This window comes from Brachycentrus maculatus, unplaced genomic scaffold (genome assembly GCF_059751285.1).
Source record: "Brachycentrus maculatus isolate JH-2025_06_01 unplaced genomic scaffold, ASM5975128v1 h1tg000210l, whole genome shotgun sequence".
In the NCBI taxonomy this organism is placed as follows: domain Eukaryota; kingdom Metazoa; phylum Arthropoda; class Insecta; order Trichoptera; family Brachycentridae; genus Brachycentrus; species Brachycentrus maculatus.
Window position 1 is genome coordinate 134,338 of NW_028280961.1, and position 27,635 is coordinate 161,972.

At 33.3% G+C, this 27,635-nt stretch overlaps 2 protein-coding genes across 3 annotated transcripts; one reads left to right on the top strand and one right to left on the bottom strand.

Moving 5' to 3' along the window:
* Nucleotides 1-1,589: 1,589 nt before the first annotated feature.
* On the bottom strand, nucleotides 1,590-27,635 carry Rph (Rabphilin). The gene is made up of 9 exons (XM_088263955.1): nucleotides 27,624-27,635; nucleotides 26,658-26,753; nucleotides 25,042-25,289; nucleotides 23,797-24,019; nucleotides 22,540-22,762; nucleotides 10,419-10,640; nucleotides 9,116-9,260; nucleotides 6,167-6,415; nucleotides 1,590-4,918 (listed from the first exon to the last, which is right to left on the bottom strand). Exons 1-9 carry the CDS (start codon nucleotides 27,633-27,635, stop codon nucleotides 4,624-4,626), a joined length of 1,713 nt encoding a protein of 570 aa, XP_088120081.1. The 3' UTR covers nucleotides 1,590-4,623.
* Nucleotides 15,550-20,344, top strand: LOC148307092 (uncharacterized). 2 transcript variants are annotated; one of them, XM_088263945.1, is made up of 3 exons: nucleotides 15,550-15,645; nucleotides 17,504-17,744; nucleotides 20,180-20,344. In XM_088263945.1, exons 1-3 carry the CDS (start codon nucleotides 15,592-15,594, stop codon nucleotides 20,188-20,190), a joined length of 306 nt encoding a protein of 101 aa, XP_088120071.1. In that variant the 5' UTR covers nucleotides 15,550-15,591; the 3' UTR covers nucleotides 20,191-20,344. The 2 variants fall into 2 exon arrangements, with proteins under 2 accessions (XP_088120071.1, XP_088120072.1); XM_088263946.1 differs by lacking the exon at nucleotides 15,550-15,645 and having other exon boundaries at nucleotides 17,499-17,744.

Genomic DNA, 27,635 nt, shown 5'->3' on the forward strand with positions numbered 1-27,635 from the left:
GCTTTGATTTTTTATAGAGCCTCTCTCCTTTACAAACTTCGAATTGGTTTTGATTTCTGTGCTCTCTTTCCACTTATTGAAGTCCTCTATAGATCTGAACTTCAAATTTTCAATCTCGATATGAATATTATGTTTTTCTAGAAAGTGTTCATAAAAACATCGTTTAGGTAAATCTATACTACACAATGGACACTTGTGAGAAGTTTTTCTGGAGGGCAAGGAATTGAGATGAAGTTTTCGTTCATGATATTTTAAATTGTTCAAATGATTAAATTGCCTTTTGCAATAACTGCATTTATACTTATATGTTTTTGTTGAACATTTGGCTTCTTTTGTTCCGTGTTTTTTTTCTGCATGAGTAGTTCCAATAACATGTTGTTTTAAAATACAAACCGATGTAAATTCGTGGATACTGCCTTTATTTTCTATTTCACTGATAACGGGAAAAATTTCGTTTACTTTCATCAATGAATTTGATATATTTTCTTCCGTTTCCTTATTTAATTCCATTTCTTAAAACTTCAAACATAAAAACTTTCGGTCGAGTTATATAACTCCTTAAAGCCAGAATATTTTAATATTCGTTTGTAAGCATTAACTCGAACAAATAATTTGTAAAAATATTTCAGCGGATCTTTTCGATGTTTTGACTTTTTTGACAGTTACTGAAGTTATTGTCACAGACGTTATTGTTGACGACCAAACAGATCGTTAGAGATCGTTCATTTTGCAGGAGCGATCATTGATCGATCTGAAACTGTGATGTGACGTAATAAATTTTTTTATTTCGAGTGATATGGCTCCAAATAAAATAACCACAACAAATAAATACTCACATTTTTAAATTGTTTAGGGTCCGCCATCTAAAGTTTTTTTTTTCAACTAGTGCTTATTTCGTGAATGGTAACACTTAGCTCATGTCTGATTTGACAAATAATTAGTTTTATCCTTCCGCTGAGCGAATATGGTTGTGTATACGCTTGAACAACGCTGGGAAATATTGCGACATTCGACTTACAGAAGATGCCGATTTTGCCAAAAAAATCATCTTTTCGGATGAAGCTCATTTTGATCTTGGCGGGTATGTAAACAAGCAAAATTGTCGTATTTGGGGCACAGAAAACCCGCACGCATACATTGAAAAGCCGGTACACCCAAAACGAGTCACTGTTTGGTGCGGATTTTGGTCCAGAGGCATAATTGGGCCATTTTTCTTTGAAAATGAGCAAGGAGTGGCCGTTAGTCAATGGCGATCGTTATCGGGCCATGTTGAACGGATTTTTGTTCACAAAAATTGAAGAGGAGGATATTGGCAACATTTGGTTTCAACAGGACGGCGCTACGTGCCACACAGCCGAAGCTACACTCGATGTTTTGCGCCCCATTTTCAAAAAAAAAAAGTTATTTGGCGGACCCTTTATATCTACCTTTATCTGTCTAAGGAGCATAGCGTCGTTAGTATTTAGCAATCCGTATACAAGCAATGAGTTTGATTTGGCGTTATTTTTGGATCAAATTATTTCATTTCAACTTTAAATGAATAAGCGTGTGGAAATAAAAATAGTTGTTTGATACAGATTTAATTTATTTTCATTTTGTTGCACAATATGATTGAAAAGCGTTATATTTTGAAGAATACATAGAATAATATTTGTACATAGGGGAAATATAATAAGCACTCATTGTACAGTTTTTAATAAGCAATTTATACTACGTACATTCATATTTTAACTACTATTATTTACCCAGTATCCGCAGATATAATATTTATATAAAAACTTTATTTTAAGCGTTGTTGTTTTTATTATTTACATGTAATTAAATTTTCTTTTAGACAAAGTTTACATGAACAATTTATCTATTTAGAGAAAAAATATCCTGGTTCTTTTTTCAAAGAAAGATTTCGGTTCTGAATATTTTTATATATGGGCATTTCATCCAGATAATTTAAAAGTTTTAAATGACCTTTTCAGAAGTCGTGGAGGGTATATTGATGGAATCATTTTATGTATTTGGATAGTAAAGTAATGACTAATTGTAAAATTATGTAAATGATGAAGGCAAGGTGACTAGTCATCCATTCTTGTTTCAATCACACATTATTATATTGATCAATCAAAAACATGGGATCTTTTGCATGGCTGATTGATGTGGTAATTCAGAAATTAATAATGTACATTCGGGATGATTAATTTGTACCTACCTAATATCTGCCTCTGTGGTGTAATGGTCAGCGTGTTTAGCTACCGTGCTGGAGGTCCCAGGTTCGATCCCCAGGAGGGGTGAAAAATAAATATTAGTGATTTTACACTCTAATATTTATTTAATATTACTCTGGGACTTGTCCCTGAAGCTCAGGAATGATCACCTTGCCTTCATATAAGTAACGATCAAGATTACACTGCGTCAATACGATGCAGTGCCCTATGCACCATTGGGTGCGTATAAGGTTTATAAGAAGAAGAAGAATATCATATCTCTAATATATGACACCATGTGAGAGGACATAAATGAATCTCTGTATCCTACCATCGTCTGCAGATAATCGACACTTGATGGTATTAGAAACTTTACTGCCAAAGTGATGAGTAGACATTAAATTATATTGATCAAGTCTGGGAAGAGATATAATTGAGGAATATTCACATCAACTAACTTATTTGGTTTACAATTTGGCAGGGGAATGAAACATGCTTGAAAAGTAAGGACCAGTCCAAGAGATAATAACATATGGGTATTATGGAATTATGTTGTTGTTTATATAATTATATCCAAAAAATGTAAGTGGTTACTGTGATTTAGATATAATAAGTATTTAATATACATTCGTAAATATTATAACTACAATAATAAAAATATATATTTCATTGTCAATGAGTTTCATATTCCAATGAAGCTTGAATTTTTCTCTTGACCCCTGTGAGATTAGGATCCATGGTTTGCTCACTACTGATAGACATATTATAAAAAATAGGTAGGTAAAGTACATACTAATTTACTAAAGCAGTATGAAAGATGTTAGAGTATATTTACAGGTTATTCACATTTAAACATTAGCGATAATGTATATATTTTTAAAAGGATCAATTTTTATTATTGTCTTCTAACCATAATTGTGACAATCAGCATGGAAAATATTTTTTATTCCTATAAGCCACACATTTAAATATAAAATGTTTTATTTTTATGTTTAATAATAAACATATTTTACTTATTATACCATATATAATCAGACAGATATCATGCGGCAACAGTGTTTATGTATACAAAATATCTTAGAATTATAATTAGTTTATATATTTTTATTTTGCAGAGATACATATTGAAAACACCAAATTATTATTAAAAGTGAAGACATTGGTTAATAATTTAAAAAATAATTTCTTAACATGCTTAAAATACTTTATAAAACACAAAAAAACATACAGACATGCTGACATGAATGAAAATGGACACCACACAAAGTTTATAGGACAATGAAGCTCTGTTCATTTTATGTTTTCTATGGAGGCGTTTTAAATATTGACTTATCTAATAATAATGAGTTGGTATAATACAAATACAACATCAATTATTAAAAATTATATTTTCTATTCATTTACCAGAAAATACATTGCATGGGAATATTTTATTTACACATTCAGACTTTTGTCTGTTGATTAAATTTCCTTTGAAATCTCTACATATTGAGAACCAAGACAAAATATTAAACCTGATCTATACCAAATCAATTTCAACTGTTGACCATACCCTCAATTTTTTACTTATTTCAACTTTGCAAAGTGAGATAACTTTTTCAGTTTTATATAGGCTTGCATTTAATAAAAGGTCAAAAATTATAGAGTCAAATAATATAGACCTAAAACTGAGAATACTCCTCATAAAGACCGATGTATGGAGTGTCTTGATGTACGGCTGCGAGACATGGTGCCTATCCGAAAGGAAAAAGCGGAGACTAGAGGCTTTTGAGATGTGGTCCTATAGAAGACTCTTAAGAATTTCCTGGAGAGACCACATCACAAATGAGGAAGTTCTTCAAGGAATCGAAGGAGGAAGGCACCTGCTCAGGACCTTGTCCGAAAGGCGTACAATATGGATCGGCCATATAATACGTCAAGAAGGTCTCTTGCATGCCAAAATGGAGGGTATGACCGAGGGGACAAACTCTTGAGGACGCCCACGCCGAGAGTACCTGGAGGACCTGTGCTGAGACTAGGACGTGCGCTGCTCATCATATGCACATTTCAAAAGAGCCGCACAAGACAGGGAAGAATTGAAGAGAATAATAGAGGAAATTGCTGCAAACCAATCCCAGGATTGAAACCAAAGAAGAAGATAATGGTCATTTTGTAATCAATGTAAAGTTCTGTTTTTACACATTGGAACACAACTATAATTAGAAGGAATATTTTTACTAGATTCCAATGAATGTAAAAGAAAACATATAAGACAATACGAATACATCATATCATATAAAAAAGAAACTGTTCGGCTTCAACCAGGGTCTTTTAAAGTCCAGTCAGGTGCTCTAACCCCCTAATCTAAACGGTTTTCCGGTGTTATTCATCATTTTTATCTATGGGTTTAAAAAAGATAAGAAAACTTTCCCTTGGAATGCTTTTTCTATGGTTCTGTGTCGGTCAAGCAATGCCACTGTTCATGTCTGTGGTCAGGGAACTTGATACAGTCGAGCCAATGTTTCAATCTTTTTCCTTTACTCGCAGAACCGATCACAAGTTTTCCGAGGAAATCATTAGCCTTCCCGTAATCCTTGTCCCATACCGTGAGGGCGAGACTTTGCTTCGAGAGTTCTGTTGGTCGAGTCTCGAAGAAGAATTCTTCGTTGTAGACTGGATTCAGGTTTCGCCATTTTATGGAGGTCTTGTGCTTACGGTGATAGGGGTCTGGTTCCAAATGTCTGAGAAAAAAATTAATTTTAATATGTATATTTAACATCACGTATCATTGTTGTAAATGAGAAATAAATATATTTTGTATAAATGATATTTGAAATTATTTAAAAATAAAATTAATTAAACTACATTATACTCATAAATTTGTTTCATTGTTCTTTCTTTACTGATCCCCAACTATATTTATTTTTATTTTAATGCTTATTTCAGCCTTATATCCTTATATCACCACTTAAACATTTATCATAAATCATTTTGCCGCACATTTGTCTGAGGGATCCCATTTCGACTGCATTCAGTCTGCTTTCATCCTTCTTTTGCCAACTCGATACTTCATTTTCACATTAGGGTTGGAACCAGGACTCCGTTGTGTACCGCCAGTTTAGCTTTTGTTAGAAGAGTTTTACTTGCTGTGCCTGATTGCAGTGCACCATTCACTCTATTCCCAGTGTTCACTCTTATTTCTCTATCTTTTTCAATCTTTTAATCCCTAGAAAACATACTTCCCAAATTTACAAAATCATCTATCTTTTACAAAATTTACTACCATTTTACACCCAGATCTATGTACATTCATTTCTTTCAAAAACCATGGCGTTAGATTTGTCAACATTTATCAACAAATTGCTTTCCTTGCACACATTATACACCTTCGACACCAGCCCCTACAGGTCTCCTCTACTATCGGTAAGAAGCGCATCATCGTCAGCATATACAAAAGGCAACAGACAGTCAAATCGATCATTTTAACTCCAATATTTAAACATTTCAGTTCTGTCATGTAAATATACATGTACAGATTAAACAGCCATGGTGTCATTACACATCCCTGTTTAACACCTTAAGAGATGCCAAACCAGGATGAAAACAAGACACTTACTATTGTCAATTTTTCTTGATGACTGATTTCAGAATCTTCGTCCCTTTATAATGTCAATGCGTGAATTGCCTATGCAATTCGCATATTATCACTATTGGCAATATAGGACAGACGCCGTGGCGTGGTTGGGTAGACGCTCGACTGCAAAACTGGCGTCGCGGATTTGATTCCCGCCAAGAGCAAAACAAATTCAAGAAAGGTGTATTATCAATTGGTCTGGATGTTTGTGATATGTTTTTAACATTTACCCTCCCTATACTTACTATCCTACCTGCAGACAAGACTCTAATAGAGGCTTGCGGGTTATTCCTTTAAAAACAAAAATGCCATTAAGTTGAAAAAATGCTAAACAATAAAAAATATAAGTCCTCACAGTTTTATGAATGGGTCTGAGAATCCATTGCTGTCCATCGCTGGGAGGTTCCGGCATCGGCACACGAGTACAGCAAGTGCCCTTCTCTTGGTGTTATAGCACAGTGACACTAGGAGTTGTGGCTTCATGAGTCTCTCTCCGAGGCCTTCCTCTACAGAGAGCGGCAGCGTCAGCTCCTGTGGTCGACCGCCGGCTACTGAGGCGCCAGCGAGAGGAAGAGTGGCGGATCCCAGGATGTCACAGCCATATCTGGGTTAAAATATAAATGTCTAGAAGAAATATGTGGGCAAAAACAAGAAACAAAAATGTGTGCTACATACATTTATTTTTTTACATGATCATATTGATGGCTGAATGCATTTATTTCAAGAAATTAGAAGTTTGGTATTGATAAAGATTTAGTTTAGAAAATTTTATAAAACAGTAATTTTCTCATTATTTAGATCGGTAGTAAAAAGGCAAAGAGATATATCTGTCTCAGACCAAATTTTACAGGAGAGCAAAAACAAACTTGTGAAATTAAATAACTCATTTGTTTTGTGTATTTTAAAAAAAGTATTGCAAATACAGCTTTATCCTTTTGCCAGATAATGGAATACACTATTTTAGACATTTTGTGGAACAAACTTAGAAAATGAAATTTTTTACAGATATACCCCTTTGCATTGAAAAAAAACTGATATGCGGATGGGTTAAGGATGTAGTGTATTGACACTACCGAGATATCCTTAACCCATCCGCATATCAGTTTTTTTTCAAAACATGTATATCTTCTTCTTCTTCTTTTAGGACTAGGTCCTGTCATTCTCGGGTCGGTCCTGGGAGGTGGAAGACCAGCTATTCTTCCATCGTTTAGGTGGTCTTCCTGGGGGTCTGATCCCGCCTATGCTGCTGTCCGCTGCCACCCTCACCACTCGATCCGAACTCGCTCTTCTCACATGATCTCTCCAGAAACGACTTCTTTCTCTTCCCCATAGCACAACATCTTCAACACCGCAGATTTTTCTTACTCTGTCGCGAAGTGTTAGGCCTGCAATGGGTCGTAGAGTCTTCATTTCGGATGTCCTAAGAAGGCTTTTTGTTCTCGCGGTGTCGGCTCTTGTTTCCGTGCCGTATGTCAGGATCGGTCTTACGCAGGTTTTATAGATCCTCACCTTACTCCATGCATATGAAGACACTAATTGAATGTATCCCAGCAAGTAAGAAAGTTGCCCAGCCTGAAGGGGAGGTGATATGGGTTGTCAAACAAGGGGGTGCTAATATTTTGCACCTGATAAAACGAGAATAAACATAGAAATAATCTTTAATGAACTTGTATACAATACAATGTCCAAGTGATACTAGCTAATGTGTAATTATAAGTGATACAAGTACGAGTATGTAGCCCCAAGTGCCTTAGCCATTGCTGCTATTCTCCTTATTCTATCTGCTATTCCTTCTCCATTTTCCTTTTGTTAGAAATGTCAGAAGTATTTACAATACTATGTGCCCTGTATTTTTGAAGAAATTATCAATGAATTAACCATGTCGATCTAGAGCCTAAACACTCTTAACCCTTACTGGTCTAATTTCGAATCTCATTCGACATCGATTTTTTCCTCTTAGGTTCCATGTTGGATGTTATTCGAATTTTTTTTCATCATTAGTATTATTTATTTAAATTCCAAGCTTACATTTTTGTCACTTGTATTTATTACAACAGTATGTGGAGCAGAGGACAAAAGATTTTTTTCTTCAACTGGAATGTAACTGTCTACCTAGAATTATTTTTTTAATTTTGGGGGACCAGAAAGGGTTAAGGGGCAGGTATGAGTCAAGAACAAAGACAAAGATGTCAGATAGGAGTACATATTTATGTATTATTTATTGATTCGGCATTAACTTTGTGGAATGACATGATTATTTTATTCAAATTAAACACTTGAATATATCTGTTACAAATAAAGGTCAAGTCATGAATAACTTAGAAAATTTACAAATACAAAAAAAAATTAATTCCGATAAAACATTAATTAATAATAAACTGTTTCAAAATACGTCACCATTATTATCAATGTTTCCTTTTACAAAAAATCTTGTTCCTTAACCCCCCCTCCCTATATTTATTAACCTTTATATATATATATATATATATATATATATATATATATATATATATATATATATATATATATATATATATATATATATATATATATATATATATATATATATATATATATATATATATATATATATATATATATATATATATATATATATATATATATATATATATATATATATATATATATATATATATATATATATATATATATATATATATATATATATATATATATATATATATATATATATATATATATATATATATATATATATATATATATATATATATATATATATATATATATATATATATATATATATATATATATATATATATATATATATATATATATATATATATATATATATATATATATATATATATATATATATATATATATATATCCACCTAAGTATATTTTTTTTTGTTAGTTTTAATTTGTACCAGAAGATGAAAACATCTGTCGTTTTAGAAACTAGTCGTAAATATAAATAAAACTTTACAACATTTTGAGTGTGTTCAAATACTTGTTCACAAAATCTGGATTATCTCCAATTACAGGAGTTATTTTCATATTATTTTTTGACATCTCATCAAAGATGAAGAAGAATATGGAAGTCTGGGCATTTCGTCGTCAGCCCCGTAAATGCTTAGACTTCCATATTCTTCTTCATCTTTTATGAGATGTCAAAAAATAATATAAATAAAACTAATTAAAGTGGTATATTCAAGTGTTTAATTTTAATAAAATAATCATATTTATATAGTTTTTGCCCTGTGTTTTTGTAGAGGTTTGTGAATGATCATTTATAGTAACGATACTAAAAAATAGTACTTACTTGTCTTCATCAAACAGAGTAATCCGGAATGTTTTGGAGTCCAGATCACTTTCAGTTATCCCATAAAATGTAACAGTTTCATTGAACTCCGGATTTCTTGTTTTGTGAACTGTTTTAGTGCGAATTTTGTTGCAAGTTGTTCCTTCTGAAATAATTTCAATACACTTGTGACATGATTACACAACTGACAATAATATGACAGAAAATGCATGTCATTTTTTATAAATGTTTTTTGGTGTAAAACTTATTAAATATTTTCTTTACAACACTAATCAATGAAAAGCAGTATTAAATAGTTGTACAGTCAGCATAGTTTTTTTTAGGATGTTTAACAAACGATTGCAAGATATTGTTAAAAAATCTTTGTCACACACTAATGGCATACTACAATACTAAAAAATACTAAAAAAAAAACTAACTAACCATCACGCCGCTTCCCCGCAGTTGTAGGCAGAGAGAATAGAGCGCCACACCACTCTGTCCTTGCAAACATTCTTCACCTCTTAAACGTTCATGCATCTCCTCATACATACCCGCCGATTGTTACGACTCCTAACCTGACCACTTTCAAGTATTTGGTATACCCGATCGTGCCATGTTTTTTTCGGTCTTCCTTTGCTTCTTTTCCCACCAACATTCGCCTCATAAATCTGTTTTATCATTCTTTCCTCACTCATTCGTTCTACATGTCCAAACCATCTCAACACACCTTTCTTAATTTTATCGATAATGCTTTTCTCAAAAAATACTAAGAATTCCATTTAAAGTGCTCATATATTTTTTTTCTTCATCTAAATATTTTAAAAATAAATATGCATTATGTAATTACGCTGTTTTTAATTTTGCATTATTCCAATAAATTTGTCAAATTTATCTTTTTACGCAATACAAAGTTGAAAATAATTCAATACAACAAATGTATAAAAATATTACTAATATTTTAAGTATTTTTTAGCAAGGAAAAAATAATCTTGTATCAATCAATGAAGATTTCTGCTAAGCTGTTAATAATAGACATCAATAATGTTTTTTTTTTAAATCTTGTGTGTTAAAGTATAATTTTTAAGTGGTATTACACAAGATGAATGACGAATGATAAGGAGAGTATTATTATTACCATACCACAAAGTTAACAATACTTTTAATGTATTCTTCTTCTTCTTGGTGTATGCCTTGTGGACTGTTTTTAAGAAAGGTTAGCCTCCTGCAATATCGATTCCCAGCTGTCAATCCATCTCTTTGGTGGTCTGCTCGGAAGTCGTCTACTTTGGGATTTTAATACACAATATCTATAAATATTGACCTTTGGGTAGGACCTCCATGCAGCAGTAAGGGTCTGCAAGTCCCGCCAAGTCAGTGGAAGGTAGACCCCTCGCCCTGATGACCGTGCAGTGAAGAGTTCCGTCCGTGGCGTCGTGCTGAAGCCTGACTTCAGCGGAGCCACACATGCCCAGGGCAGCGCAGAGAGGGAAAGACGTGGTGGTCACGGAAGATTGTCCGTTTGCAGTCAGGTTGCTTTGGCCATCTGATGAAGAGAAGATGAGGGTAGTTATAGAATAAGCTTCTTAACCCGTTCAGGACAACTGGTTACTGCTGCTAACCACAAATTTAAAATTAATTGTTTAAGTGCCTACAGGTTTCTAGTTAAAACCATTGTGCAAAATGTGTCGCCTATGTAACAGAAATAGTGCTTGTATAGATTTCATGTTGGTATCATTATCTTGGAGCTTATTTTAGAATATTTATTGTGGCGATGTGCACATGTCGGGATATTTATAGGTTATCTGTATCTTAGTTTATTATTTTTGTGAGGTTATTGAACGAAATAAACAAAATGACAGGTGAGTTATAGTCATAATAATACTAAAAATAAGTAGTAATAAACATATTACCTCATATTTTAAAGAATAAACGCTTTTATTTATACTTTATAAAACATGGTCTTTGTTGCTAACCACCAGGCACATAAAGTGTATTTTTTCAGTAAAAATTTGTTCACACTTACACTTATTTGTAAATAATTTCTAGAAATAAAAATGTGTTAAGTAAAATATTTTTTATTATGTCCTCAAAGGGTTAAAAAGTAAAAAATAAGAGAGATTCAATGTCAAAGACAGAGAGGGAGAGAATGAGAGAATCTCAAAAGAAATACAAGAATAGTAATAATACAATAACGAGTGTCGGTTTGTGGTCCCGTGGTTAGTGTCGCAGACTCTTGAGTCAGAGTTTCTGGATTCGAACCCTCTAACTTACTAAACATCATGTCGCTTCTCTGCAGGGGTAGGCAGAAAGAATAGAATGCCACACCACTCTGTCTTTGCAAACATTCTTCGCCTCTTCCAAGTTCATGTATCTCCTCATACATACCTGCCGACTATTTTGACTCCTAATCTGACCGCTTTCAAGTATTTGACCGCACTCTACCACAATTTGATACCTATTTTAATAAGGAGCCGCTTAGGCTCACAGAAATAGTATGAATTGAAGTATTTTTGTAAAAAATAAAAAACAAATAATTTTCATACAAAAAAAATACAAATTTGCATATAAAACTAATTAACTAAGGTCGTAAGCCCTGTAAATACCAAGACTTATATGTTTCTTCATTTACGTCGAGATGTTAAAATGTAGGAATGGCTCCTAAGTGAACAAGGGTTTGGACACACCTGCAATGTTGTGAGAATAATACTATTATTTTTTGACATCTCATCAAAGATGTAGAAGAATATGAAAGTCTGGGCATTTACGGGGCTGACGACCGTCATCGGCTGGTTTAAGTGATCACTTTACACACGTGTAACATTCACCAATTCTACCCATTATTGACAACCACACTACACAAATTGTTGGAAGTTCTTTATATATGAACCAATTTAGAAACCTTGTTCTTGAATCACTAGAACTTCACTAGAGACATCTATTGGTGAGATGTAAAGAAGCTTTTTACTAAGCAGAAACTTTACTAAGCGGAAACTCTCAGAAACCAGCCGATGACGGTCGTCAGCCCCGTAAATGCCCAGACTTCCATATTCTTCTACATCTTTGATGAGATGTCAAAAAATAATATGAAAATAACTCCTGTAATTGGAGATAATCCAGATTTTGTGAACAAGTATTTGGACACACTCAAAATGTTGTAAGTATAATACTAACCTACTGTCTAACCATCACGCTGCTTACTGCAGGGGTAGGCAGAGAGTATAAAACGCCACACCAATCTATCTTTGCATACAGTCTTCGCCTCTTCCACAGTCATGCATCTCCTCGTACATTATTCTGTCACTCATTCTCATTCATTACCCGTCGATTATTCCGACTATACATATGTTTGGTGGAATGAAGATGACGCATGTGAAGAAGCTCAGAGCATACTGCTATTTATTAAACAAAATGGAAAAGGAAGTGTAGGTACTATGGAAAAAATGAGAATATTAGCAATGGCCAGGGCACTCGGAGTTGCATACCCGTACTCATACTAAGTTGTACAGTAAATATATGTATTAGTTCCCTTAAGTTTAATGAAATCGTGACTACAAATTACAAAATTAAGTGTACGTTTCGATTTGACTGCGTCGCTAGCCTGTCAAAATCATATTTCCGCAGTATCATCCTTGACCATTAAACGATAATTCGTTTTTTTTATTCGATCACTGGTCACATTCGAAATTATTTTTTAAATAAAACCAGGGAACGTTCAATTTGACGTTCGATATAATGAATTGGGGTAGGTTGATAAATATTTTTAAAATAGTACCTACCTACTTATCTGGAAAATTTAGGTACTGAATAGGCATCATTAGCTTCAAAATATATTGTGTCTATATTGTGTATTATTAGTATTTTATCTGCCATCAGTTGTAATAACAGCTATTGTAATAATGACATTTATTATCCACCAAAAGTAACGCGCAAAATGTGAAAAATATGTTGTAATCTCTTTCCGAATTGGCAAAAAATTAAAGTACCTACCTACTTACTAACATACTAACTCATACACGTAAAATCAACAATAAATATTTGACGTATGTTTAATAATTGATTCCGGAAACTACTCCCAAAGGTAAATCTGTCAAACGATTAATTGAATATAAACTTTATATATCGCTCACTCCTTTCAACAACGTCATATATAAAAAATCGTCAATTTTCAGTTGTGCATGTTTTTGGAATGCCCAGAAAATGTACTATATCCCAGCAAAAGTGGCATATTTTAACTTAATATTTACCCGCTACAGGGTAGAAAGTGTTGTTTTTGCATTTTTAAGAAAATATATTATTGTTCAATGATTTTTTTTAAATATACAAAAAAAAAATTCAAATGGAGAATAAACATTCAGGTTTTACCTAAAAAGATCTGTTGCACTGTAAAAAGTTCAATAAGTGGCTAGATATTTATTTTTAATACATTTTATTATATTTTTAAACTTTAAAAACGATCTCCTGAAATATCAAGTTTTTTGATACATGACGTTGTTGAAAGGAGTGAGCGATATGTATAATAATTACATATACAAAACGTTACGGTAAATTATGTTACTACAATATTATAATGTCAAATGCGATCGTTTTAAAGTACCTATCATCACAATTTAATATTTACCTCAAATTATCACCTAGTGAAGGGTGTACAAAAAACCAACCATCACGTTGTTTCCCCGCATGGGTAGGCAGAAAAAATAGAACGCCATACCGAGCTGTTTTGCAAACAATCGCCTTTTCCATATTCACGCATTCCTTCATGCAAAAACTCCGTTTTACTAATGATCCGACCGCTTTCAAGTATTTGAGATACTTGATCGCGTCATGTTTTCCACGGTCTTCCTCTGCTCAAAATTCCAATCTCAGTCACCTCATAAATTTGTTTAACTTTTTTTTTTCACTCATTCATTCCGCACGCCCAAACCATCTCAACACACCCTTCTTAATTTTATCGATCCAAAAAATACCAAAATTTTAGAAACATAAAAAATACAGTTATGATATTATGGGATAACAAAATTTCATGATACAATTTTTGTATTACGTGATATCCAAGTTGTATTAAATAATATATCGTGAATTACACGAGAAAAACTGTCGGAAAAATTGTAGCAATTTATTTTGGTTATGGCGTTATAAGAGATAATTCTGGGAAACGTTCTAGAATTTTCTCGCAAGCAAAATATATCTCCATAAAGGCATTTGTTTTACTTTTTGTTAAGTTGGTATGATTTTTTTATATGTACTTTTATTTACCAATAAGCGTTTGTGATCATTATTTTATACTAAGAGAACCTTTTATGTCATAAATATTTAGTGTAGATACCCGCTATTTATGTACCTACTCTATAGAATTTGTAAAGATACGATATACAGTAAAACCTCAGTATAACGGACTAATTACGGGGGAAGGGGTGTCCGTAAACCCGAAAGTCTAGGTTAAAAATTTATAATAAAAAAATTGACAGTATGAACACTGTATTTAAATATAAATAAACATAATAGAACACAAACAAAACTCTATTTATTGTCGTCGTGAAGTGACGTTGCTGTTTGATATTGACGCGTTTGCTTTGGGTAATCCTGCTTTGAAAAGGAATGAAGTTTTATTTGCACTTTTGAAGTTTGCTGTTTTTTTTAATAATTTTTAAAATCAACTCTTCAAAATGACGAAAATGCTTATAATATTTATTGAGCGGATTTTTTATCCGTTGAATCTTAGTGAGCTTATGCGCTACACGGAATTTTACCGTCCGGCAGTCTGGTTTTGAAAAAAGCGACTACGACAGTTTAGCGTGATCGAATTTACGCGCAACGTGTTCACGCACCGATCAAGAGCACCGATCCGAAGAAAGATGGACAAAAGCACAAGCCAATCCAAGCCAATCGTCTTTTTAAAACGCTAACTGAAGTGCCGGACGGTAAAATTCCGTAAAGTGCACAAATGCCCTTGTTGAGTCATGCAATCATGGATGACATGTCCGGTGATACGATGTAAAATTGTATATTTCAAATCCACCCACCTCCATTATCCAATATTAATAGTTATTTAATGCCAATTTTCATTATTTAATGACTTTACGGAAAATGGAGGCAGGTTACGTAAGATTAGGTAAGGTTAGGTTTAAACTATATTATATTAGTATTATCAATAGGTTGTCCATTTATTATAGCCCCTTTTATGACTAGTTTAGTTATTTAATGACTTTATGGACAGTGGAAGCAGGTTCTACAGCTTTATTGAGTTCCTACTGCATATAAAATCATATCGAATATTCAAAGCGTGCTTTTACGGCTTTAATAAAAACACTTATAATTATTTTATTTTTTCATTTACCATTTTTTTATCCACCGTGTACTTGAGAAAAATAACAAAAAATATCACGAAAAAACTATATAAAGGTAAATCTCGACTAAAGTTCAACAGACTAGTTGGGTTTCTGTGTGTAATAATATTTATCTAAGAGGTTGGGATCATTAATAAAACGTAATTTAAAATGAATTTACTTGTATATTTGTTTATTTTTATCTCAACAATTATTTTGTCGACGGTAAGTTGAAACAGATACATCGCTCACTCCTTTCAACAACGTCATATATCAAAAAACTTGATTTTTCAGGAGAACGTTTTTAAAGTTTAAATACATAGTACAATTTATTAAAAATAAATATCAAGCCACTTATTGAATTATTTACTGTGCAACAGATCTTTTTAGGTAAAACCTGAAGGTTTTTTCTCCATTTGATAAATATTTAGTAAATTTGAAAAATTAATTAAACAATACATTTTCTTCAAAATGCAAAAACACTTTCTGCCCTGTAGCGGGTAAATATTTAGTTGAAAATATGCCGCTTTTGCTTGGATATAGTACATTTTCTGGTCATTCCGAAAACATGCAAAACTGAAAATTTACGATTTTTGATATATGACATTGTTGAAAGGAGTGAGCGATATATGTTTATCGATTTTTGTGGATAAAAAAATAATTATACTCAGTCTAACGAAATTTAGCTGAATTTTGTTACAAAACCCTTATCTTTAAAGAGGAATATCATTTTACTATCTGTATACATTGTATGTACATTATGGTTTCTAGTTGAATACCACTTTAATTTATCAAAAGGGAAGCAAGATGAAAGCGGATTACTTTTCTATAGCGGATTCTAATATGAGAACAGTTGAAGTACGTGTCGATCTGAGGACGGGCGGCGGCGAAGTGTGACGAGCTAGTTTCCGCTCGTTGCGGGCTCCGTGGTGTGTTCGTTATTTCACTCGATTTGAGTTGCCATAGTAGATGTGTGGGTTGCCACAACATCAATGTTCTTTGCTCATAATTTACTTGAAATTTGGATTAATACGTCCATTGTTCTTAATTAAATCTTGAATGTTGAATTATATCAGAAATTCGTCGAGTTAACATTTACAATTTGATGTTTACAGACAAAATTTTAATGAATAATTTTCAATGGATTTATGAAACTTTTGTTTTTTCAACTCGGTTAGTTTTCGCAGTTTTCTCACAATATAAATAATGAATACCTATTGACTCGAATAATGCATACATATCCTCATGTCCGCCTCCGTAGTGTAATGGTCAGCACGCTCGGCTACCGTTCTGGAGGTCCCGGGTTCGATTCCCAAGGGGGGTAAAATAAATATAAGTGATTTTTTCACTGTCATATTTATTCAATATTACCCTGGACTGGTACCTGAAGCGAAGGGCTGATCACCTTTCCTTCGTGTGTAAACCATCAAGATAACACTGCGTTTATATGACGCAGTGCCCTATGCACCATGGGGGTGCGGATAAGGGTTTTATTATTTATTATTATTATCCTCATGAGCTTTGATCTTTATTTCCCCATTCCTCTTTTCCTCACTCCCGTCCCTCTTCCATTTTTTTTTACAAATGTGGAGGTCCTCACCAAAACGTTACATTTTCATTATAAATAATTTTAATTGATCAGGAATTCTAGCTTGTTAAATTATATGATTTCATATTGGTTTAACGCAGGATTGGTCGCGTTTTGTCGCAACTTTAATTAAGATTTCTATAGAATACAGTAAACGGAACAGATTTGTATTTAAAGGATTTTTTGTGCAACATTTGAAGTGTAACTTTTTGGTGAGTACCTTCACAAATGTGGAATTTTATAATTGGAACAGTACAAGTACCTGTTTTGCAATACCTGTATTATACGTGTATAACTTAATGTAACTGTTCTGTCACAAATAAATTAATATAAAATGAAATAAAACAAAATAAATCAAAATAAAATAAAATAAAATAAAATAAAATAAAATAAAATAAAATACAACAAAATAAAACAAAATTAAAAAACAAAATAAAATATGATATAACAAAACAAAACAAAATAAAATACAGTGTTTAAAAATATTTTACGCAGTTTGGGCTACCCAGCAAGATGGCGTCGGGGGTCCACGGCAGCGGGGGCAGGGCCCCCCACCGCGGCGGCCGGCACGGGGGCGGCTGGGGGGGCGGCGACGACGGCTTCAGCGAGTCGGACGAGCGCAAGGCGGCCGCGGGCGGGTACTTCCCCTACGGGTCCTACCTGCCGCCGGGCAACTACACGGGGTTCACCGTCTACCCCAATTACACGATTGTCGCTAATCCCACCATCCGACCGGGTAAGGATTTCATAATTTATCTAATTAGATTTAATAATTTATCTAAGCGCATATTAATTGGTTCGGCATTGAAATTTTAAACGGATATTATTTGGGAACAAATAAAAATTGTTATTACACCGCTTCAAAATGGCAACAAGTAATCGAACAAAACGGTTTATATTTGACTTAATATATATATATTCATATAAATATATATATATATATATATATATATATATATATATATATATATATATATATATATATATATATATATATATATATATATATATATATATATATATATATATATATATATATATATATATATATATATATATATATATATATATTAAGTCAAATGTGAACCGTTTTGTTTGATTACTTGTTGCCATTTTGAAGGTAATTTTAAATGCCTCTCCCGTGGCAAAAAACTGAGACAGTTGATTTTCACAAGCTTCTCTCGATGTCTCGAGAGGCACAATGAAATTACCTTCAAAATGGCAACAAGTTATCGAACAAACTGCATATTCGACCTAAATTGGATTATTCTAACCATGGTACATAAAAACTTCAATTTCATGCAAAAATAATGGATTTCTTTTTACTATATATAAATATATATAAATATATATATATATATATATATATATATATATATATATATATATATATATATATATATATATATATATATATATATATCCACATATAAGAGGCGAAGATTATTTGTAAAGACTTTTTATTTGTAAAAAAGAGATTTGTGTGGCGTTCTACTCTCTCTTCCTACCCCTTGAGAAAATTAATTAATTATTTGATTGGTCTTATATATAAGTAAATAACCAACCATCACGCTGCTTCCCTGGGGTAGGTACAGAGAATAGAAAGTCACACCACTGTATTTCCAAACAATCTTCGCCTCTTCCGCATTCGTGCATCTCATCATACATACAAACCCACCGATTGTATTTCATATACTTGATCATGTCAAGTTTTTCTTGATCGAGAAAATCTCCTTAAAAAACTCCCTTTTCAAGTAAACTCGCCTCATAAATGTGTTTTACCGTTCTTTCATTACTCATTCGCTCCACACGTCCAAACCATCTCAACAAACCTTTCTCACACATACACAAAAGTTATAACACTGACTCAGTTGTGTATGTACTATAAATTCAGCTCTCATTAATTTATTTGTTTGATGATTTCACTAATAAATTAGTAAAATCAATCGATTCAGATATAAATTACAATTTATTAGGTTTTTATTTGCAACTGACTTTAGTTCGCGATTCGATCTATTCCTATATTTCACTCTCTTAACGAAAATTAATAAGTTGTACTTAGAAAATTTAAACGGAAATTACTTGGGAACATTTTGGAGCGTACATTGTTAGCTCGCGGTTCGTTCTGAAATACATATTAGCGTAACGTAATAATAACTGTGTTTTGAACATTGCAGACTTCGTACAGACAACCAATTAAGTATGATTACATTCTCAACCACTGCATGAATTTGTTCGGAAAATTAAAGCGCTAATGTGTATGAAAACATGATTAGGTTTATAAAAATTATATAGAAATATTTACAAATTGGTTCATTATCTATTATTAATTTATATTGTTTATTCAAAGAAATGATAAAAATAATAATTCTGGATATCGAGTTTAAAATGAGCCTTCAAGATTTCAAGATGTATTTATGTATATATAAGTATATGGGTATACGAGTATATATGTATGTATATATATATATATATATATATATATATATATATATATATATATATATATATAAATATATATATGTATATATATATATATATATATATTTATATATATATATATATATATAAATATATATATGTATATATATATATATATATTTATATATATATATATATATATATATATATATATATATATATATATATATATATTTATAGATATATATATATATTTATATATATATATATATATATATATATATATATATATATATATATATATATATATATATATATATATATATATATATATATATATATATATATATATATATATATATATATATATATATATATATATATATATATATATATATATATATATATATATATATATATATATATATATATATATATATATATATATTCTTCTTCACATTCTTATTCGCACCCTTTATGGTGCATAGGGCACTGCATCATATAACCACAATATTATCTTGATCGTTATCACATAAAGAAAAGGTGATCAGCCCTCCGCTTCAGGTACCAATCCAGGGTAAAATTGAATAAATATTAGAGCGAAAAAAGCACTTCTATTTATTTATTCCCCAGTTGGAATTGAACCGATACCTCCAGAACGGTAGCCAAGCGTGCTGGCCATTACACTACGGAGGCGGACAAAAATATATACGTATTTGATAATTTACTAATCGCGTTTTTTTGTTACAGTTATTGGTTGAAACTATTGAACTACATGTGCTCATTTTCCACAAGATTCTACAAAACGTCGCACATACAGAAAACCTCGTTTATTTATAATTCTTTACTAATTTTTTAAAATGACGTATACATATAATTTTATAAAAATTTTACAATTTTTAAAATTTTATTTTTTAAAAATTACGTTTATGATATATTTTTGTACAGGTTATTGAAATATTAAAAATTGTGGAATTGTTAAATTGGCATTATTTTTATTAATGAAACTATTTTTTTATTTCATACTTTTTTTTTTAATGTAAAGCTATACAATTTCCGAACAAAAAAATAAATAAAAAAATCTGACTAGTTACTATAAAGTAACTACATATATCGTTTATTACAATGAAAAAAAAATGCATTTGTAAGGATTTCTTTGTTTATCCACGTACATAGGCTAAATCTCGTACGTAAGTAGGTATTATTTATGTTTTAAATACATGTTCATAAATAAATGCATATACCATATACTTCACTTCAAACCCTTATTCGCACCTCAATGGTGCATATTGCACTGCATCATATAAATGCAGTGTTATCTTGATCGTTTACACATGAAGGAAAGGTGATCAGCCCTCCGCTTCAGGTACCAGTCCAGGGTCTTCTCCGTCTTAATCCTCATTGCTGAGGGTTGTGACCCTTGCAGAAGCAACGACTCTTCTCCAGTTATCCCTTGACTGCGCTGCACGTAGCACTCCAACCACTGAGGTGCCTGCTGCTGCCTTAATTTGATCGGTCCATCGTGTGGGGATCTTCCTCTCCCTCTCTTTCCCTCCAGGCTACCGATCACAACTAGTCGTTCCAGGCTATCCTCGTTGCCACGCGCAACGTGTCCAAAGAACTGGAGAATCCGTCGGGTACAGATATTGGCCAGAGACAAGCCATCCAAGCGTAGTCCAGGGTAATATTGAGAAAATATTACAGTGAAAAAATCACTTATATGTATTTAACCCCCCCCCTGGAAATCGAACCCGGGACCTCCAGTACGGTAGGCGAGCTCGCTGACCATTACACTACGGAGGCGGACAAACCATATACTTATAATTGAAATATAAACAAAAGTGAAATAATAAATTAAAGTAAATAAATATGCTACGAAATTAATTTCAGAAAATTTAAAATATCGAAAATTTAAGTAAAAATATCGATGTATTTATCAAAAGAATTTCCAATAAGGGAGAAAGGTCTTAAATTGAAAATATCTTAAATATTCTGCGCTTTATTTGAGTTCCAATCATCCTTTCTTTCGACGAAAAATTATGGTAAAAAAGGCAAACAAAAGCGATTTAATTTTGTAATAAAAATGTCTCGTGATTGGTAAAATTCCACAAAAATCTTTGTGAAAATTTCAATTTTTACTCAGCAGTGATGAAGAAATTTTTGATACAATAAAACCACCAATTATGGAGATTTAGTATTCAGAACATTGACTGTCTGGTTTAGTATTTACGCAGACGTTTTCTCAAAATTCTGATGGATAAAGTCTGAATTTTCAATGAAGACTTGACAATAATTTAATAAATTAATGATAGTTCTATGGCTGATCTAGATTATTTTATCATAATATTAATGAGAAGTTTGGATCTGCTTCTAATATGATCTAGAGGAAGACTAAATAACTCTTGGAGGCTGCAGAAAGATAACATGATTCGAAGGCATGGCCTAGGTGACGTTGTCCATGATAGGATACAACCTGAGGACGAGGAGAGCTGACCCCAGCAGTCTTCAAAAACGATAAGTTGGGATGTAGCCAGTAAGAATATTAATGAGAATATGATAAAAATAAGAATAATCATCAAATGCTTTGTATGTAAATGAAGGCGATAAAAAATCTGAAAAATATATTACAAAGCTTTGAATCGTAATTGAACTCTTAATTTCGGAAACGTAAAACGATTCATTTTAACTAAATATCCAGACGTATTAATTTTTTCGGCATACGTTTTCCCTCATACATTTATCCCTCATACAAAGCATAATTTTTAAATTTATAAAGTCAAAATAATATGAAGTGATAATTTTTGTTATTGTTTTCCTTTGAACTTGCAAATATAAGACTCGTGATATTAATTAACTAACATAATGAACCTAACTGATAAATTATCTTTTAAAAAAACAATGAATTTTGTAATAATACTTGGCCTGTTTTATGAAAACGCAGATTAACTAATATTATTACTAGTAAAAATAAATAATAATAAAAAAATCCAAAAAAAAAACATTTAATATTACATATTTCAGCACAAGGTCGATAAAATTTAATAATTCCATCTCATTTTTCGAACACTAAACAGATTCATCCAAAAATAATGACAAAAAATCCAACTTACAAGGAACTGAAGATCCTGTGTACACTGTGTTCTGCTCGATAGTCCCCAAGGAAGAGTTCTGCAGACCGCCGTGAGAAGGACTCGAAGCCAGACTCCTGGAGCTGCCCTTGCTGGGAGTCCTGCGGAGACCTGACCCTGGCCGCTGGGAGAAGCTCTCCATCCTGTTGAGGCTGAGGCCACTGAATCCGTGCTGCAAGGATTCTGTATCGTTATCAGCGCTTTCCTGTGGATATATCAAATAAACTTGGTTTAATTTTTTTTTACTGATTTACGGAGGTGCAATATTGCACGAAAAATCATTCAAATGCAAATCTGTTTTGTTTACTGCATTCTATCAAAATCTTAATTAAAGTTGCTACAAAACGTGACCAATCATGTGTCAAACCAACATGAAATCCTTATTCGCACCAAAACGTAACAATTTTACAAGCTAGATTCCTGATTACTTAAAATCATTTATAATGGAAATGTAACGTTTTGGTGAGGACCTCCACAATTTATATCGTAGTCGTGCAGGAGAAAGTGACTATCTTGCAAAACGTAAAATGTTCAGGAGGGACATTTAAGTCACTTTTGATTGGCAAGAAAATAAACATCAATGCAGTTAGTCATTTTTAACAAGTCAATATATTATACTTCCAAGTTTATAATCCTTAGGGATTTTTTTCAGCGCAATATTAAACTAGTAAGATATCAATTAGTCAATGATCCCGTTTTTGTAAAAAATGCACTTGGTCACTTTCTCCCGTATGACTACGATATATGTAATTAAATAACAACTAAATACTGCAGGACCTCTATAATCTATACATAAGGTTTCGTTGTAACCGACATCATCATCATTAAAAACCTTTACCATAAGTATTATTTTTAATGTTATTATTTTTTTATACAATACCTTAACTCATTTTGTCCGCCTCCGTAGTATAATAGTCAGCACGCTCGGCTACCTCACTGGAGGTCCCGGGTTCGATTCCCATGGGGGATCAAATAAATACAAGTGATTTTTTCACTCTTATATTTATTCAATATTGCCTTGGACTGGTACCGGAAGCGAATGGCTGATCACATTTCCTTCATGTGTTAACGATCAAGATAACATTGCGTTTACATGATGCAGTGCCCTATGCACCATTAGGGTGCGGATAAGGGTTCGAATGAATTAACTCATTCAACTTAAATTCATTTTGTTAGAAAAAAAAGAAAAAAAACTTGGTTTTCTGTCCCTGCCTTGTTGGAAAAAACCAGCCATCTCACCTGCAGGGCAGACATGGACCTATAGGACGCGACGCAGCTGCCTCTCCTGGGCGGGGCGTCCAGGGCGCAGTCCCTGGGGGGCGCCTGCCCGGGGGCCGAGGGCCCGGCGCCGGGGTCCCTCCTGTCGGGCAGGATGTACTGCGGCAGGCCGTGGTAGAACCACGCGCCGGACTTCTTCCACATCTCCCGCGTCTCCGAGCAAAGGTTGCAGAGCCACTTCTCGCTGGAAGATGAACATTTCCTATTTCAAAATACAGTTTTATTTTATTATTTTTTGACATCTCATCAAAGATTACTGAACACACGTGTAACATTCACCAATTCTACCCATTATTGACAACAAGTTCTATATATATATATGAACCAATTTAGAAACCTTGTTCTTGAATCACTATGTCTCAAGTGAAGTCAGAGTTTCTCGGTACGAACCCACTCTTCCACAATTTGATACCTATTTCTAATAATGAGCCGCTTAGGCTCACCGAAATAGTATTAAATTAAAAATATTTGTGTAAATAATAAAAACACAAATATTACACTTTAATTTAAATTTTTTTTATGAAGGTACATGAATCACGAGAATTTTATAAAAACGCAAATATTACCCTTTAATTATTTTTTAAAAATATTGATGTAGGTACTGTCCGTTCATGTTTATTTTAACTCTGATTTATTTATATACAAATTTATTTTATTTATGTTCATATTTCGCTCACTCCTTTCGAGAACGTCATAAATCAAAAAAATATATTTTACAATTGAGAATGTTTTTAAAGTTTAAAAATATAATACAATGTATTAAAAATAAATATCAAGCCACTTACAAACTTTTTACTGTGCAACAGACCTTTTTAGGTAAAACCTGAAGGTATTTTCTCCATTTGAAAAATATTTAATTTATTTTAAAAAATAATTAAACAATACATTTTCTTCAAAATGCAAAAACAACACTTTCTGCCTTGTAGCAGGTTAATATTTAGTTAAAAATATGCCACTTTTGCTGGGATATAGTACATTTTCTGGGCATTCCAAAAACACGCACAATTGAAAATTTACGATTTTTGATTTATGACCTTCTTGAAAGGAGTGAGCGATTTGTGTTACCTCTGATTTATATTTAGCTAGCCAACAAAACAACTAGCGGTAAAATAACTGTAGATTCACTGTACATGTATCACTAGAATTTTCACTAGAGACATCTATTGGTGAGATGAGAAGTTAAGCAATTAAAAATAGAGTGTTGACCTGTTGAGCGAGCTCTCCTCGCAGCACCTGCTGCAGAAGCCCTGTCGGCAGCCCACGCACGCGCGCAGCGGGCTGAGCAGCGGCGCGCGGCGCGCGCAGGCCCGACAGCGCGCCGGCGTGCAGCGCGCCGGGGCGGCGCCCGCGGCCGGTGCCGGGGCGGCTGCGCGCCGCAGCGTCTCCACGCGCTCCACCAGCCGCCCCACGCGCCGCGCCTCGGCCAGCCCGAGCGCCTCGGACCTCCTGATAACCTGGTAGTAATCACAAAATCACATTAACCTTCGCTTAAGACGCTCATGCAATAAGGGTAGTGCCCTACCCAAGCATTTTTGTGAAATATTCGAGCTTACGACGCGCATAATGGTCATTCAGTCTATTCATGGCAAAACGTACAGACTACAAATCAACTGTCAATTGACAGTCTGTTGACAATGCTGCCAGTTTGACCCTCCCTTCCCGGTGTTGTGTACCTTGTACACATTGCTTCTAGTAACAACATTTTGAGTGTGTCCAAATACTTGTTCACAAAATCTGGATTATCTCCAATTACAGGAGCCACCCTAATATTATTTTTTGACATCTCGTCAAAGATGAAGAAGAATATGGATGTCTGGGCATTCACGGGGCTGACGACCGTCATAGGGTGGTTTAAGCGATCACCTTACACACGTGCAACATTCACCAATTCTACCCATTATTGACAACCACACTACTCAAAATCTTGGAAGTTCTGTATATATGAACCAATTTAGAATCCCTGTTCCTGGATTACTAGAACTTCACTAGAGACATCTATTGGTGAGATGTAAAGAAGCTTTTTACTAAGCAGAAACTCTTATGTTTAAGATTTTAAGCACTCCCCATAACATATTTACGCATTGATTTAAAAAAATAATATTAATAATAATCAGAATTTATCGGGTACATCGGAGGTATTTTGTGAATATCGGAAACAAATTCGCGTATAAACAGCGCGTGAAGAGTGTGCGGGAAGCGCGACACTATATTCGCATCTCACTCTTGCATAATTGCACTGTGCAAGCGTGAGGAGCTCAAAGCTCAATGTTCTCTGGCTAGCGGCAGTAGATTTTGGGCTTCCGACAAGAGTGGACCTATGATTGTTCCCTGAGCGTCGCCAGATAGTTTTTTTATGTTTTCAGGAAATAAATCTTATTTTTTATTATATTTTACTTCATTTATAATTAATTAAGGGGATTAGCTATGAATTTCCGATTTTTTCCGATTTAAAATCGCTAATTTTTTTTTACCTAACTTTTATTTTAGCACCGGAAGGGAAAGGTTAAAAACAGGACCTCTAAAAACACCTTATAGAATAAACCAAAGTCAAAAAACTAGCAATCTTTTAATGTTCATCTTCCACACCCTGAACAACTCCCACAACAGCTTTAATTAAGATACATGCTTGAAAAAGATTGTTCGCATGAATACGTAGAGTCCAAGAGCCTTCCCGCGGATATTTGTACCGGAGCCGCACTTAAAGGTCAAAGAGCAGCATGGGGCTCCGGAGCCACACTTTGCCGACCCATGGATCCATAAAATGACGGGAAATATTTAATATTATTTTTCTTTTCATTTTGATGTTATACATCAAAACCTACTCTGTTAGAAAATGGTCCCTTACCTCTAATATGGCAGCTTGCTCCGCCGGGGTAAGCGGTGACACTCCTCGCGGAACACACCATCCAGTTCTCAACCTGCAAGAAAAAATAACGTGTATTTACCACACCATAAAAGAAATTAAAATATATCAATATGCATAAACATCTAGATCCATATACATCTTTTTCAAAATCCATGATTTTGTATTTGTCAACATTTATCAGCATCCTTGCACACATTTGACACCAGCTTCTGCAGATCTTCTCTACTATCGGCAAGAAGCACAGTATCGTCAGCATACAAAAGGTAACAGACAGTCAAATTGATAATTTCCGTCATTATTAAAATATTCATTTCTTTCATGCAATTACTCAGGTACAGATTACACATCCACGGTGACATTACACATTCTTGTTTAACACCCTTAAAGATGCCAAACCATGGTGAACCCTAAGAGCGTTTGTGCACTACACGGAATTTTACCGTCCGGCAGTCCGGTTTTAAAAATTAAAAGCTACGCTAACTGAAGTGCCGGACGGTAAAATTCCTTGGGTAAGTTTACTGCTTACTCCATACTCAGATAATATTATTCCTTCCATAGTTTTGTTCATAAACCTCAACTTATTATTATGATTAAACCAATAATATTTTTTATTTTGAACCCTTATCCGCACCCCAATGGTGCATAGGGCACTGTGTCATATAAACGCAGTGTTATCTTGATCGTTTACACATGAAGGAAAGGTGATCAGCCCTCCGCTTCAGGTACCAGTCCATGGTAATATTGAATAAATATTACAGCGAAAAAAATCACTTATATTTATTTTACCCCCCTTGGGAATCGAACCCGGGACCTCCAGAACGGTAGCCGAGCGTGCTGACCATTACACTACGGAGGCGGACAACCAATAATATGTCAGTAATATATATAATAATGTACCTAACACTGTAAAATGCGACAATACCCATTGAGACAT

Bases quoted from the DNA above. Each gene is read 5' to 3' on its own strand.
- LOC148307092 (XM_088263945.1), top strand. From the start codon at position 15,592: ATGAATTTACTTGTATATTTGTTTATTTTTATCTCAACAATTATTTTG. The intron at 15,646-17,503 runs GTAAGTTGAAAC...TATTTTACGCAG, and splicing joins CAACAATTATTTTGTCGACG to TTTGGGCTACCCAGCAAGAT.
- Rph (XM_088263955.1), bottom strand. The intron at 9,261-10,418 runs GTCAATATTTAT...AAATTATTTCAG, and splicing joins CATGGAGGTCCTACCCAAAG to AAGGAACAACTTGCAACAAA. The intron at 6,416-9,115 runs GTAAGTACTATT...ATTTTAACCCAG, and splicing joins ACTCTGTTTGATGAAGACAA to ATATGGCTGTGACATCCTGG.